Source organism: Acinonyx jubatus, chromosome D3 (genome assembly GCF_027475565.1).
Source record: "Acinonyx jubatus isolate Ajub_Pintada_27869175 chromosome D3, VMU_Ajub_asm_v1.0, whole genome shotgun sequence".
Classification (NCBI taxonomy): Eukaryota; Metazoa; Chordata; class Mammalia; order Carnivora; family Felidae; genus Acinonyx; species Acinonyx jubatus.
Genome location: NC_069392.1, coordinates 37,127,570 through 37,143,597, shown reverse-complemented (window position 1 = coordinate 37,143,597; position 16,028 = coordinate 37,127,570). Strand labels below are relative to the sequence as shown.

Genomic DNA, 16,028 nt, shown 5'->3' with positions numbered 1-16,028 from the left:
AAAACATAATCTAAAGACCATAGGATTCTTCACTGAGATTTACGTATCTACTCTGCTAGCGTAAATATGAACAAATTCATTTCTAAACCTGATCTGTAACAGAATTCTGTGGCAAAGAAATCAACTTTGGGTGTTGGTGGATTGTGTAAGACAGTCTATGTCGGAGGCTTGAAGCAAGGGTTTTCTGACTGTGCCATACTTTCTTACCAGGCAATTTTTCCTAGACCTCAAAACAAAGTAGTGCGTTGCAAAGATGACCTTGCTCTATGTTGCCCTGGGTTTACTGATGCACACGTGCACATGTCTGAGACGTCCTCTGGTCTGTAACTTTTGCAACTCAAAATCCAAGGTATCCTTCCACTTAATGCTTCCATCATCAATCCCAGTTTTTATTTCAACAGCCTGATTCAACAGGCCTAATTCCAGGCCAAGATCTGGAAATCAATCTCAGGCATTCAGATCAGTTTCAGGACATTGTGGTAAAAATGGTCCAGATTTTAAGAGTTCCTCTGGCTCATCTTCTCAACAATCTCTCCTTCCTCTCTGTCTTTAAGATGTTTATGGAGTGCTTGTGAATCAAAATTTCCAATGGCTGGAGTTTTCATTTTGACCCCCACCAAATATCTTCCTGCTGTCTTTCCATAATTCAGTGTGCGAGGCGATACTCGCTCGGCTTGCCACTGAAGTTGTTCTTCCTAACATCCGTAAATGAAATCAAAGACGAATGAGGTGGACACTCCTAGGACCTTTTCATTTTCAGTGGCTAGAAAGGTTCTTCATTCAACCACCAGCTCCAGGGGCTACAATCCAAAACAGCCTTGTGGAACTGGAGCTTACAATTGCCTTGCTCATGACTGTGGGAACATGGCTAAATAATTAAACATCTCAACCATTGTGTAAACCAGTTTAATTAACATTTCCCAGGCATGTCACATTTATACAATCACTAAATAATTTTCAAAAATTATGTTGCGTTAGAAATTGCTACACATCAACTCGGATTGTTTTTACTCATGGCTCTAATCCTGCCTGAAATACGTTTTTGTTTGTTTGTTTTCGTATCACCTTATTTAGTTAGTTAGTTAGTTAGTTAGTTAGTTATTTTACTATTACTCGGTACTTCCATTGGAGATGATTCATACTTACTGGCTGGCCAGATGCTCTATTCAATTTATTTGTAAGTGTTATGTTTAATTGCCATCAACTTCATCAAAGCTGGCATCTTTTAAAAAGCAGCTATAGCATTATCAAGTTTCCTTTCCATTCATGTTGTGATAAAAGAAATCTTGGAAAGCATTCACCCCCATATCTCAACTTAGAACGCGCCATGAAAATAAAGTTTTCTCGAGTCCAACGTTCATGGGATTTAAGAAATGAGGAAGTTGCAGAGGCACATTTTTGTTGTGTTTTGGCTTTTGGGCAGCACATGTTTCAAGAAGATATCGTCCAATTCACTCTCTATTTGAAAAGATATAAAAAAAACCGGGTGCAAGCGACTACTATAGTATTAGTAACGTACTCAAATTATTTTTGTTCTCCTGTAAGCCCGTTGTTGTTGTTATTGTTATTATTATTATTATTACTATTATTATAAATGTATTCGTTTTTTTCTAAAGTAGTAATCTCAAGCAAGCAAGACTAATAAAACAAGAAACGTTCTCAGGCATGAAACTGAAATGAATACAGATGATTCTGAATGATTAAGAATACAGGTGGAAGAAATTGTACAATCAAGTGCACAAGCACTGAGGTTATATTTTGTGCTCCATATTTTGCGTGTGTTTGTGCTCCAAACACATTGAGATGCGTGGTTATATAAGCTGAAGGATTAGCAGTTAGGTCACCAAATTAGTTTTGAATTTTCTTGCTCTATCAAGAATTCAATTTGCTTCCCGACATCATTTACCATGCTGTATTAACCATAGTACTTTATCTATCAGTATTTCCAAATTATAAGCCTCTTACCCATAAATATATCTTCTATGAAAGATTTATTTGGCGGCTGTGACAATAAAACCGCAATTGACAGTATCTGTTGGACTTTATGCGCAATGGAAAGTGCTTTGGCAAAATTCTCACTTTGGTGGATTAGAAAAAAGAATAAACACATTTCATACTTTTGCCTTCACTGCTTGAAGCGCTAAAAAGATCTTGGAGAAGACAAAATATGGGGAATTCAAAAAACAGAAGAAAACTAATTTTTTTTTTTTTTTTACTTTAAGGGAATATTTGTATTGAAAAGTAGATTATTCTTGGAGGGGAGGTATCTTTTAGTTGGAAGCTTTGTGAGTAAATGAAGTATTTAGGCTGCATGTATACAGTACCAAACAATTATTCTGGCTGAATCTGGTTTTGTAACTATCCCAAAATGATTGCCTGTTTAGGGGCACCTGAGTGGCCAAGTCTGTTAAGGTATGACTTTGGCTCAGGTCATGGTCTCTCAGTTTGTGAGTTCGAACCCTACACTGGGCTTTGTGCTGACAGCTCAGAGCCTGGAGCCTGCTTGGGATTCTGTGTCTCCCTCTCTCTCTACCCCTCCCTTACTCATGCCCTGTCTCTCTCTTTCTCTCTCTCTCTCTCTCTCTCTCTCTCAAAAATAAACATTAAAAAAATTGTTTAATTAAAAATTTAAAAAATTATTGCCTGTTTAGAAATTAGAAAGCACAGTCTTTTGGTGCCAATTTGTAAAGAATGCTTGTACATGTCTTGTACACATTCATAAAAGGATAACTAGGCCTGAACTAATCTTCATTTTTGCTAGGAACATGAAAGTGAGGGAAAAGATCACGATGGGATTCTTTATTAACAAAGATAAATTATTTTTGATCTAATATAAATGACGTTGCAAATTGCTGTAGAAATACATTCAATTATCAGGTCTAGATTCTGCAAAAATGCCCTGTAGCCCGCTAAAATAGCCTCAAGTTTATCCAAGCCTCACAGTACATGGATCAATGCAACATTATCCATCATGCCGGAAACATACAAAGCATTCCCAAATAGCAGATTCCCCACCCAGCTTTATCCCTTTATACTACATCTTGAGAAATGGTTTCCCACACCTGAACATTTAAATTAAACTGTCATTTTAAAGCAGTATATAATTCAGCAAAAATCATTCTTGCTCATGAAGATGGTGTGGGTCCAGTGAGAATATGGTTCATTCGTCCATGTACCGATACTTCTCAGTATTCAAGAATTCTTGCCAGTTGAAGTCAGTTATAAATAGGGAGTAATTAGATATCTAATGGTAAAGAGTATATACATTTTGAGTCTTTTAACACCCAAATCACGTTCATCTTGATTCCAAATATGTTTCTACTACTTATAAGAGGAGATAGAGAGATGGACAGACAGATAGATACGGGTTTTGTTGGTTTTTTGTTTTGTTTTTCAAAATAAGTATTTCACTCTGAGATTATGGGGGTTCTGGGGAAAAGTCAAGTGTAAGTTATCTTCTGAAAGTCTAACTTGCTGAAGTGCATTTTGCATCCACGTAGTTGCTCATGCTGGTTCCACTGTTCTCCACCTTTTTGCACCTAGCTGACATTTTCTTCATATCTCAAGATTCAGCTGTAGGGTCCACATCATAACTCTCTCGTGACACTCACATTGTATTGAAATTATTGGTTATGTGCCTATGTCCATGAGATCTGCAAGACCCTGTGGTCTGGAATTATGTCTTATAAGGTTTAATCCTTTCCACCTAGCACAGCACCTGCCTGACTTATGATAGGCAGTTAAAATGGATCTTGAAAAAGAAATAAAGCAATTTAACCCAAAATGAATTATGTATTTTACTGAAAGGGCAGCTGCTTCCAACAAAGCAGTTTACTCCTACAGGTGAAATTATTCTCTTGTAAGTTATGTCTGTACAAAACGGAGTGATGAGGCAATTGCAAAACAAAGCCATGGCCAAAGTCCTACACAAAGACAAAGCAGATTTTTGGCCTGCTTTGCTTCAGTTGTCCTAATACACCATTACAACTAATAACTGGCATATTTTCTTTCTTTGACAGTATAGACATAAAGATCCTCAGATTTTTCAACATAAAAGCAATTCTTTGTAAATTTGACCATAAGTTTCTTTCCTGCTATTAAACATTTTTAGATGTTCAGTTCTTAGACTCGAGTGGATTTGTGTCAATAGCACAATGTTATGTTGAATTTCTTAAATACTGAAAAATACACAAATTACTGTCCAACTCTGCATTTGCTGAAAGATTTTCTAAAGAATAAAAGTTATTGTAATGTTTCAGTTTAAGACACTTGTCTACAAACAAAGGATCTCCAAGCCAAATGATCACGTGCTTATTTGTGAAACAAAAAGCTTTCATAGCTGACTTCATCTTTTTCTTCTTTTCTTTCCCCAGGATTCTCTTTTTCTTCCACCTCTGGGTTTACGCCCCATTTTCTTCCCATGTGATTGACAGTCAACCTTCCTGCCCTTAGTAGGGCTGATTTGCAGTGTGGTGTCCTAAGCAAAGGTAAGCCTCACACATTATTGCAACAGACACATGTTTTGTGACATTCCAGGTGAATCTGCATAAGCTTTTTTAGTCTTTGACTGGCAACATCCTGAGCAAAAAAAAAAAAAAAACCTCTGTTATCTTAGCAATGAATCAGCCAAATGTCCTGTTTGTCATGCAGGGCCATATCACAGGCTAGCAATTACTGATGGGGTAAGGATTCGGGGTGCGTTTAAAATTGAATAAATGTATTTTCAGATGGTAGAAACCCTAATGTGCCCCCGGCTCAGTAGTGAAGGCAAAATTCCCAGGATGGCAGGCTTTATAACTCCTACTGGGGTTCATGACCATATTTAGACCCAACACCAGCCCAGTGCTTCTCTGACATCATAAAGAAATAGATGACACACATAATAAGGAGCTCATCTGGTTTTAGAGAGTGATAGGCAGTGTTTGACTGAAGTTGTTAATGCAAATGGATCCACCAATTTGTAGTGACTTAATATTTTAAAAAACATATAATTTGCCATCCATTTAAGGAGATTCATCCTTTTTTGAAGGAAAAAAGCTCAAAGATGATTTCCCTGGAAAGAAAAAAAAAAGTCTCAAAATACTTTTCAGAGTGAGTCATTCAAAAACTTAGTCTAAATATTCACCCAATGATTTTTAGCCAAAAAATACAAAATAAATAGTCTGGGTCTACAGAAAACAACCTCCACAAATATCAATCCTATCCTTTATTTGACCATAAAATGTATTTTTGCATTTAGACAAAAATGCTATTCCCATCAAATACAAATTCATAGATTTAGTTTGTTCTAATCTTACGCTGTTGGAGGGCTTTAAAAAAATTTTTTTTTCATCATTTATTTATTATTGAGAGGCAGAGAGAAACGAGTGTGAGCAGGGGAGAGGCAGAGAGAGGACGAGACACAGAATCTGAAGCAGGCTCCAGGCTCTGAGCTGTTAGTACAGAGCTCGATGTGGGGCTCGACCTCACAAATGTGAGATCATGACCTGAGCCAAAGTCAGAGGCTTAACCGGCTGAGCCATCTGAAGGGCTTTTTTTTTTTTTTAAAGTTCCTTAACCCAAAAAGAGAATTTCAAAACTGCATCTTGAAGAACCCAAAATGATGAAAGAGAAAACTAGTATGGAAAAAACTTTCGTCTAGAAATGTAAATAGATGAACAGACACCTGGCCCATGTTGGGCACTCCTCGGACAGAATGGGGCCCAGACTACATGGCTAGCCTGGCCTTTCTGATGGAACCTGCCTCAGTAGCGGAAAAGCAATACTCATGACCAAGTGCAGCCATGTAAGCAGTTTGCGCTCGCATTTGTTGTTACATATTATGATGATGGGACCCTGAGGGGCACATACCTGTCATTAGTTCTACGTTCTACTGGGGACCTTGCAGTAGCCTCGATTCTCATTTCGCAAGGTCTATTTTTTCTTTCCAATATACTTAAACTATAAAGACTTCTCAGCACAGTAAGTTTATGGCTGTCCCTAACAACTGAGTAATAAATTTAGCCTACTAATTAATTTTCTGTATGTTGCCTTAATAACAGTAATTCACAGTGACTGAGGTTTATTTGTGCCAGGGGTGGTTCTGAGTTCTTTGAGTATATTAGTGTATCTAACCCTCATTTAAATAATGAATGCCACGAGTCGGATGCTATTTATTATCTCCTTTAACAGATGTGGAAACCTAGGTGAAGTGTTATGTAACCCTCCAAGGCATACTTTGAGCCCCTATGCTATGTTGCCTTAAACTTTAGATTTTTAAACCTGAAATTATTCTGTGAATAAAAAGGAAAGTCATACAAAATGATTTGGTTTAACAGTTTAATTCTATTTTAGATAAAACTAAAAAAAAAAAAACCAAAAAACTTTTTATGACACTCTCCACGTGCCACGCCTGTTGCAAACGCTCTTACACAGACGGTAATTCATTGAATCTTCAGTCCGGTCCCCTAGAGGTAGGGAGCATTATTATTACCATTGTATGGAAAAGGAAATTGAGACACAGAGAGGCTAAGCAGCTTGCCCATTTCAACCAGCTAGTTCATACAGGACAGAGTTTTGGTTGGTAGAGGAGGGGGGATGTGTACGTCCACTGTTGCAATCACAACAGTCTTAGCTTTCTAGTCCCGCCACTGCTATTTTATTTGCCTTTGAACAAATTGTCATCTTTCTAATTCTTAGCAATCTCATTTATAAATAAAGGAGGGAAGGGTTCCATGATGTCCAAGATCCCTTCAGATAGTCCTGTTGATTTTGGTACAACAAACCCTGTAAGTCGCACCGAGAAAAGCTTTGTTGATGCCAGCCTGAAGACTTAAATGCAAATTCCAGCTTTTAAACTGGCCGTGCACCCTAACACTTCTCTGCAAGTCTCTAAGAATAGTTTCCGGGAAAGGATCTAGCAGGAAGCTAAGAAGGTAGAGGATATTCTGATGGTCTCTAGAAATGCCAGTTTGGGTTAAGGTCCAGAGAATCCTCAAAACTCTGTATAAATCCTGGCTCCTCCATTTACCAGCTGTTTGAACCTGGGCAAGCGCTCCACCATCCTGACCTCAGTGTCTTTCTCAGTAAAATGGGGATAATAATGTTACTTCAACAGAGCTGCTTCGAGGAGTAATTGAGATAATATACACAAAGCATATAGAACAGAACATGGCCCACAGGAAGTAGTGAGCAAAAATCTAGCATTATTATCGCAGATCTCCACTCCCGCAAAAGGGAGGATTGTAAATTACCATTGGCATATCGCAGAGGACTCCTTCTGAGGGCCGATGAAAGCCTGGGCTCCTCCCAAGACTTGAAAAACTGAGCTTAGCCTTTTTTATCTTCAGGGGGAGAAAAAAGATCCAGTAAAATTGCTGAATGGTTAAGATAGATACGATTTAATACTAAGATAAATTGTTTGCTGAAGTTATTTAATTTATTTTTTGTTTATTTTTGAGACAGAGTGCAAGCAGGGGGAGGGCTAGAGAGAAAGGGAGACAGAGAATCTGAAGCAGGCTCCAGGCTCTGAGCTGTCAGCACAGAGCCAGATGCGGGGCTTGAACCCACACACTGTGAGATCATGCCCCGAGCTTAAGTTGGACGCTCAACCGACTTAGCTACCCAGGCTCCCCTGAAGTTATTTAATTTCTGAGCTACAAGTGTCTGTTTAATCTGTTTCATATAACCAGGCACTTGGCATTGCTGACTCTAGTCAATTGGTTGGATTGAACTTTCTTTTTTTTTTTTTTCAACGTTTATTTATTTTTGCGTTTATTTATTTTTGCGACAGAGAGAGACAGAGCATGAACGGGGGAGGGGCAGAGAGAGAGGGAGACACAGAATCGGAAACAGGCTCCAGGCTCTGAGCCATCAGCCCAGAGCCCGACGCGGGGCTCGAACTCCTGGACCGCGAGACCGCGAGATCGTGACCTGGCTGAAGTCGGACGCTTAACCGACTGCGCCACCCAGGCGCCCCGGTTGGATTGAACTTTCTAAAGTTTGTAAGGGATAAATGTTATTATGCCCACCTCTGTTTAAACTAAGAGGTAGGGCTTTATTATTTGCTAAATGTCTTACAGTACATTTTTCTGAGGACTAGAAACAGTATTTCAGAGCACTGGAGCCTATTTTCCCTTTTTTTTTTTTTTTTTTAATGTTTATTTATTTATTTTGAGAGAGACACCAGGAGTAGGGAAGGGGCAGAGAGGGAGGGGGAGACAGAACCCCAAGTAGGTTCCATGCTTAGTGCAGAGCTGGTCTAGGGGCTTGATCTCAAACTTGGATCATGACCTGGGCCAAAATCAAGAGTCAGAAGCTCAACAGACTTAGCCACCCAGGTGCCCCTGTTTTCCCTTTAAAACAGCCCATCAAACTCAGTGTATTACACAATATGCAAGATGATGGAGAAAAGAAACTAAGGAAATTAGAAATTTGGGGGGAGTGTGATAAAACAATAGAGACGCTTGAAATTTAACACTGCCTGGAGGTATCATTACACTTGCTTGTCACTCTTACCGGTGGAAGCTCATGTATGCTATATAGAAGAATCAAATATATTAGTCCAGAGCTTTAAAGTGAGTTAATAGCTTAATGCAGATCCAATCTGGAAATAAATTAGGTCCTTTCAAAGTTACACTAAATGGTAGTTTATGAAGTATATTCACTTTGCAAAGTTGTATGTACAAATATGATTATATCTAGGACAAAACAAATACCCTGAATTGAAGTAAAGCTTCCAGAGCTGAAGGCAATCAGAGAGATTCTATCATCCACCTGAAGCCCAGAGGGATTAGTGATTTGCCTAAGGTTATGCAGATAATAAGTGGATATTCCAGATTTTAGCCAGGCTTTCTTGAGCTCAAGTTGAAGGAAGGGTTACTCTTCTATAGTGCATGCAGACAACTTATTATAATGATAATAGTAATTACAGGAACAATTTACTGAGTGCACACTCTGAGCCAGGTACTCTGCTCTGTACCTATAACCCCTTGTCCAACACTCTCATACCTTTATGAGGTATGTCTCATTATCCCCATTTCATAGATCGAATGACTGAGACTCAGCATTTGTTTCTGTTCAAAGTTACACAGCTAGCAAATGCTGAGAGCTGGGGTCTAGTCTCACTCCTGAATCTGCACTCTTCCCACTGGACCCACTCACTGCTTCACCCAGGGAGACCAAACATGACATCTTTGGCTGTTTTTTCCTTTAAAATCTGTATTTTAGCCTCCTACAATGAGGCCTCATTTCCAAATGGCCCAAAGCAAGTAATACCATTCTGGAGATTCTCGGCTCTCACATTCAAAGGAAGAGGCATCAAAATGGTACCTCGTCTACTATTCTTAAAGAGTAAGTAGCTGACTTTTAATAAAATCAACTGTAAACAATCTCCCAAATTATTAAAACATTATCTTTTTAGCCTATGTAGGCCATGGATTTGAGATCATGAACTTAAAATCAAAACCAAATAAGTCAAATCCAAGAGGATGAAAAGGGGCCATTAAGCCTGGTGCTCCATAAATTAATACTTTGAGGTAAACTAGAAGTATTATAGAAAAGTACTATTTATTTAATGTCTCATTCTATTTGAAAGAGAAACTCCCAAATGTTCAATACTACCCTGTATTTAAAAGTTAAAAATATACTGGAAATGGATGGAGTCATGATAGCACAGAGCACTTTGGGGGCGGATACCTACTATCATAGTACAGTGTCATAGCAAAATATTTTAGATTTTACCAGCTGAACTGTTAAATGTTTAATGTGTTAGAAGCATTAGTTCCAAGGCAAAAGGAGGCAATATTATGGTTAACTGTTTGTTTGGAAACTTCTTTTATTAAAAAAAGATTTTTAATAACGCTATTTGCAATACACGTGTGATAATACTCAAGAAAGTATCGTGTACTTGGTAGAGTGAATTTGGGAATGTAACAGTCCATCTAGATGCTGCCCCTCCCCTTCTCCATCAGATACCCTAGTAGCAAAATGTAAATACCCTTTTAAAAAATAAAGAGGCCTTTGGGCTATTGGAGCAGTGTGGGGTAGGGCAAGGAAAGTGCTCTTTCCTGACATACTCCTGCTTCTGGCTTTGACTTCCTCTAGTAAGGTCAGTTCTAAAAGAACTGCGGACAACCCCTTCCATGCTCCACAAAAGCATAAGAGAAAGGAAGCTTGTCATTCACAAGCAGCTATGGACAAAACCAGCAGCAGAGTACAGGGTTAGGGAAATGAAGGGGTGGTGGGAAGTTGGAGTAAAGTGCACAGTTACTGTCAAAAATATATTATTTTGATCCTAAGAAAATTAAGAGAATTTTATCTAATGAACTAGATTGCTGACTTTTTAATACATTTGGTTTTCATGGAACGTACAATCACCATCGGACATGAAAGACTAGCTGGCTTTAAAAAAAAATTTGCTTGGAGTTATCTACAGGAATCTTGTGAACGCAATTCAAGGATAACATTCTGCAGCTCTTTGGGTATTGGACGATTTCCTCGGATGAGTCCACAGGGAAAGAGGGAAATGTTAAATTCGCCGATTGGAGTGGGCATTTCCCCAGTTTTCTCTCTCTTCCCCCCCCCCCCCCCGCCCCCTTGCTCCCTCTTGCCCTAAATGCCAGTACTTTCCAGCTCTCCATCCTCTACCCCTATGGCATGAGACCGGGAAATCATAAAGAGTTTCTCCTTGTTTGTAAACTGCCTCTGCACCGGTTGAGGTGGCTGGGCCTTAGGTGGCCCTTGGCTGGGATCCTCCGGGGGGCTCGGCTCCGCACCCGGGGACGTGGCGGCCTCACAGTCTGGACTTTTACTGGCTACTGCTTGCACAACTGACTCCAAAGAGGTGCCAGCCTCCCGCAGGGGGCTGTAGCCCTTATTGCAGCAGGATGGGTCGTCCGACTGGGAGCTCGGCGAGTCCGGCCTGGCGGGGGGCGAGTCCTCCAGCCGCAGGGGCGGGGAGGGGGAGGCAGCTTGGGCCAGAAGGCTCGAGTCCAGCTCCGCGCTGCGCGGGGAGGGTGGGGGCTCGGGGGACGGCGGCGCCCGGTAGTCCGGGAGCCCGCTAGTGCTGCGGCGCCGCAGGGCGGCGTACCTGCCGGTCCTGGGCAGGCGGCCACCCTGCCCCCTGGCGGTGCGCGCCGCCGCCGCCGCCGCGCCCTCGGGCTCCTCCAGCTCGCTGGGCGCCCAACGCGAGCAGCCCGGGGCGCCGCGGAGGTCGGTCAAGCTCAGGTCGAGCTCGCCCCTTGGGATCTCCCGGGAGCCGCGTTCCCCAGGCGGCCTCTGCCAGCTGCAGCTCAAGCCCTCCGCGTCCCCGTCCCCATCCCCGTCGCGGTCCCCTTGCAAGGGTAGTAACGCGAAGGCGCTCAGCGAAGAGCCCACGAGGGAGCTGGCGGTGCTCTGGCGCCCCCAGCTCTCAGGTGGGCTGCAGGGCGCCGGGCTGCCGCCGCTGCTGGCGGCCGCGGTGGCGGCGGCGGCAGCGGCCACAGCGGCGGCGGCAGCGGCGGCGGCCCGGCGACGGCCAGCCACGCCCGAGCGCTCGCGGTAGATGCTGTACACGGCCTCCGTCAGGCTCGGGGACTCCCGCGGGCAGCGCGGAGACGAGGCCAAGTCTGGCGGGGACGCGGCTTCCTTGGCCCCGCCACCGCCCCCGCCTAGCGCCGCGGGGTGAGGCCACGAGCCCCTGGCCAGCAACGCCGCCGCCCCGAAGGCGTCCCCTGAGCCGCCGCCGCAGCTCCCGGGCTTCAGCTCCAGGCCCCGCGACTGCACGTAGCTGAGGAAGCCATTGAGCGGCGCGGTTCCGGGGGTCGCCGACGTGGGAGCGGAGGACGAGGAGGCGGCGGCGGCGGCCGCAGCCGCGGCGGCCGCCAGGTCTTTAGCGCGGAGGCTGTGCACGTCGATGACGGTGGAGTAGAGGTCCCGCAGGTTGATGATCTTGGTCTTCTTGTCTCGGTTCTCGTGGAGCACCGCGTTGGCGCAGATGAAGAGGAAGATGCCTATGCCCATGATGAGGGGCCCGAAAACCTTGAGCTTGTCGGAGTGCAGGTATCCGGAGAAGATGCGGAAGAAGAAACCCACGGACGAGGAGGAGGACGAAGGGGAGGCTGACCGCGCTGGAGGGGTGCTTCGAGGCGCACCCACCGAACTGGAGTTGACACCCCCCGGAGTCCCCAGGTGGCTCCTGGACCGGTTTTTGCTCCCACTGCTGCTGCTACTGGCCGTGGTCGGGACGCGGTGGCCGCTGGCTGCGGGCGGCAGCTGCTTACCCCCTTCCCTATTGGCCCCGTTGGCCTTGGGCCAGTAGCCCACCACCGCCATGGCTATGCCCACCAGCAGCACCAGGATCCCGCAGAGGGCAATGAGCCCCGAGATGGAGCACAGCTTTAGCTTGCCTTTTACCACCACCACGTCGTTCTTGCGCCTTTTCTTGGCTTTCCGCTTGCGTTTGGGGACCTGGCTTGGGGGCCGGAGGGGATCCTGCTTTCTGGCGGAAATCCTCAGTAGGCCACCGGTGGCGATCATGGTGAGCCGGTGCGGTGCGCGGCTAGTTTCTGGGGCGGAGACTTGAGTAGTGGGGGGCGCCAACTGCCCACTAGCTGCTCGGCCACCTCCTCCTGCTGCAAAGCAGAGGAAGACAGTCAGAGGGTATAGGCTTGGCTGCAGCAACATCCCACGCGTTGCGACTGTCCCGCTCCCAGGTCTCGCCACATGTGTACCCCCCCCCCCCCCCCCAGCCCAGGGCTACCCACTAACTGGAGTGCCGAATGTAGAGGCCAGGGGGTGGGGTAGATGGATTAGGGCCGAGAAACGCTGTTGCAATCACTGATAGGAGGTGATAAAACAATTTGAGAGAACGCCTTCTTTCTTCCCCCTCCCTCATCCCACACACTCTGTAGGTGATATTCCAGCAAGGCTCATTTCAAACCCTCCCAGCTGGCAGCTGAAGGAGGGCTGACCATTAGTAGAAACTAAATGTGGGGGCTCAAAGAGGTGGTTGAGGACTTTCGTGGCAAAAGCCTTTCCCTTTGTCCTGTGGGAATAGGAAGATTGCCCAAGGGAGCAGTTCAGGAGGTTCAAGTCTCTAAGCAGAGGAATTTGTCAATGTTTAGCTCAAAGTCACTAAAACAGTCACAAAAGTTACTGTTTTATAATGACAAAAGCAATTTTCATCACTGGATGAAAATGAAAGGTCACATACTGGCAGGCAGACGGCTTATATACTGCAGATAATTAATGGAGAGTTCATTTCGGGGAGAACACCAGAACTACGTCAATCCTCTGATAATAAATCCCTTTCCAAAGTTGTCTCCCACCTCTTGATGTTCCTACAGCTAAAGACAAGAAGCCTTTTCCTCATCACTTTTTTTGCAACATCTGGACAGCTTCTTGGGGTGGAATATTTAGTTTTAGGTAACTGGTTATGTAACTGAGCTCTTCCTTCTGGCCTCCTCTCCTCCCTCAGAGGAACTCCCTTAAAGGTATCATGTGCTAAACCTCATCAGGGAATTTAAGAAGTCCCCTAGAATCTCTAAGAGAAAGACCTTTTTTTTTTCCTCCTGTGGGAAAATTACAATCTTAAAAAGAAAAAAAAAATAGCCACTCTGCCATAATAGCTTTCTGACCCCTTATTAATGTGCCAACAGCACTCTTCAGATTCCCAATATTCAAATGAATATGCAATTAATTAGGTGCAGCAGTCTACATAATAATGATGATTTGTAGAATGACCTCTCCCCAAGTGAGAGCTGTTTTCTTCATCTTTCTCTCATGAAGTCGTGTTTAGGAAGGGAGGGTGGCAAGGATCCATGGACTATCCTATAGAAAGTTTGGTTGTTTAATATAATAAAGCCCAGGTAGGTAAATGCACAGATGTGTCTTTGCAGATATCTGTGAGCTTCTAAAAATTTCAATCCTGCTGGATCCCCAGAGTAAAACATTTTCTGTTCCATTGGTTGTGTTCTCTCCTATAATAGAGATGCTAAAATTAAGGGCATTGTATGAATTTGAAAGGCTCAGATACCACTCACAAGCCTTTTGGTATTTTGCCCTTTATGAAATAATTCATGTTTTTGAATAAATTACCCTTTGAATATGTGGGATTACTTAGGAAGAATTTTGCTTTTAATTGGTGCCTGGGTAAAGAGCTTTGGCCCTTGATCCCCTCCATTACATCAATATAGGCAGAATCTTTTCTCCACTGGTGGAAAAGCAAATGGTAATCAGCTCTTTGCAATGTTTGCAAATCAATGTCTCCTTGGAACTTAGTTGGTTTTCACTAAAGAGAAATACTAGGTAGGTTAGAGGGGTTCGTAGAGAATACATCTATAAGCCTTTACAATTTTGTTTTAAAAAGAGGCTGCACCAGTAAGTACAAACAGATTGTAAAAAAAAAAAAAAAAAAAAAAAAAAAGAGTAGCTACTGTTCATCTGTCATCCCCCAAAATAAGCACATTTATTGTGTAGTTGTAACATAGAGACTGCTGTTTTAAGTGATCCCTAGACTACAGCATCTTTAATGCAATAATCTGGAGATCTGCAGTTATTTTAAGGTTTTAGCAGCCAGACATTTTAGAAACAAACCTAGACTCAGTTGGCACAGTGGCTCTCCAAGAGGAGAGAAGGGCTAACGTTTTGTTGGGCATTGCTAAGGTGCACCAGAATGCTGAGCATCTTTGGGAAAGAAGGTATCCACATGTTTTTCTCCCCAATAAGGCGGCTTTGGCTTTGGGTAGACAGAATGTAAAGAAAATTGGAATGGATTTCAACAATCGTTTACAGATCTTTAAAATTAGTTTAATAGCTAGTAATTAACTCCCTAGTTTATTATTCCTTCAGCTCTGTTGAAAGCTGAACTCCATTATAATGTATTGCCATCTGACGTGAAATACTGACAAAAGTCAGATGGCAAGGAAGACCCACCTTTGAGGCTTTTCTTCATACATAATGAAGGGAAACAAACTTGGCAGTCGAGGTTGGCTGCCCTCGCAATTTACTGCCTGGTACTGGTCTTTCCGTGGTTAAGGAATGGAGCATGGGGGAAAGCAAAGGAGGGATGTCTAAAAATACAACTGCTTCCAAGAGAGACATTCAAGTTTCTCTGCTCATGATGGATTAAGCTCCACTCGGCGTCTGAGGCTCCCAGCCCACAGGCTGGGAGCGCCCTGCCCTGCCCGGGACTCAATCCAGGTCCTCGACCCCCACTCCCTAATTGGCTGGACAGCGAACCCCTTGCCCTGCCTTTGGGTCTGCTTATTTCTGTTGGAGTCACATGAGTGCAGCAGCTGGGAGTCCGCCTCTGGAAAGAACAGAGGCAGGAGCGAAGTGAGGACAATCCCGAGCTCGCTTTTTCTGGGCAGCGCATCCCGTGCAGCCCGCCTAGGAAAACGACTCTCCCCGAACAGCAGCAGCCCGGGGACCGGGGCTTGGGGCCGCAGGGGAGGGGAGGGGCGGCTCGGGGGCTGAGGACTCACGGAATTGCTCAAAATGGCAGCACTAAAAGCAAACAATATCGCTCACTTACCCGGGAAGGCTGGGGCAGGTCAGGGCCGGCGAACGGGCGCTCGGGCGACACAAAGGAACCATGGAGAAACTTTTTCAGCCCGAGCCGACGGCGGGGCGCAGGGACAGCGCCTCGGGGCCCTCCAGCCGAGCGCGGCTCAGCAGCCCAGCGGGGGCGAGCGCCCGCCCCAGGTTCGCAGCTCCCCCCGCTGCCGTGGCGGGAGCCATTTCCAAGAGTTTCCAAGAAGTGTCAGGTCCTCCGCAGCCCGCATCCTGCCTCGGAGCCGTGCTCCCCGCCGCCGCTCCTCCTGCGCCTCTCGGCGAGCCCCGCCGCGGCGCTCCCGGGCCGGCCCCAGCGCCTCTTTTGTGTGGCTGCGGCGCGCCGGGCTCCGCCGGGTGGAGTTGAGCCCGCGGCGGCGGCGGCGGCGGCTGGCGCTGCTCGGGGCGGCCGGACTGGCGGCTGTTGCTAAGAGACCGGAGCCATGACACAGGGAAATTGCGGCAGGATGGCAGTCGGTACCCGGCCCGACTCCGCTGCTCGGGGGCGCACCCGCCCC

At 44.8% G+C, this 16,028-nt stretch overlaps 1 protein-coding gene across 1 annotated transcript; it reads right to left on the bottom strand.

Moving 5' to 3' along the window:
- Positions 1–8,115: 8,115 nt before the first annotated feature.
- Positions 8,116–15,629, bottom strand: TMEM200C (transmembrane protein 200C). The gene is made up of 2 exons (XM_027068538.2): positions 15,494–15,629; positions 8,116–12,590 (listed from the first exon to the last, which is right to left on the bottom strand). The coding sequence occupies exon 2, from the start codon at positions 12,493–12,495 to the stop codon at positions 10,591–10,593; it is 1,905 nt and encodes a 634-aa protein (XP_026924339.1). The 5' UTR covers positions 12,496–12,590; positions 15,494–15,629; the 3' UTR covers positions 8,116–10,590.
- Between the last annotated feature and the right edge of the window lie 399 nt (positions 15,630–16,028).

Coding starts and splice junctions, on each gene's coding strand:
- TMEM200C (XM_027068538.2), bottom strand. CDS start 12,495: ATGATCGCCACCGGTGGCCTACTGAGGATTTCCGCCAGAAAGCAGGAT.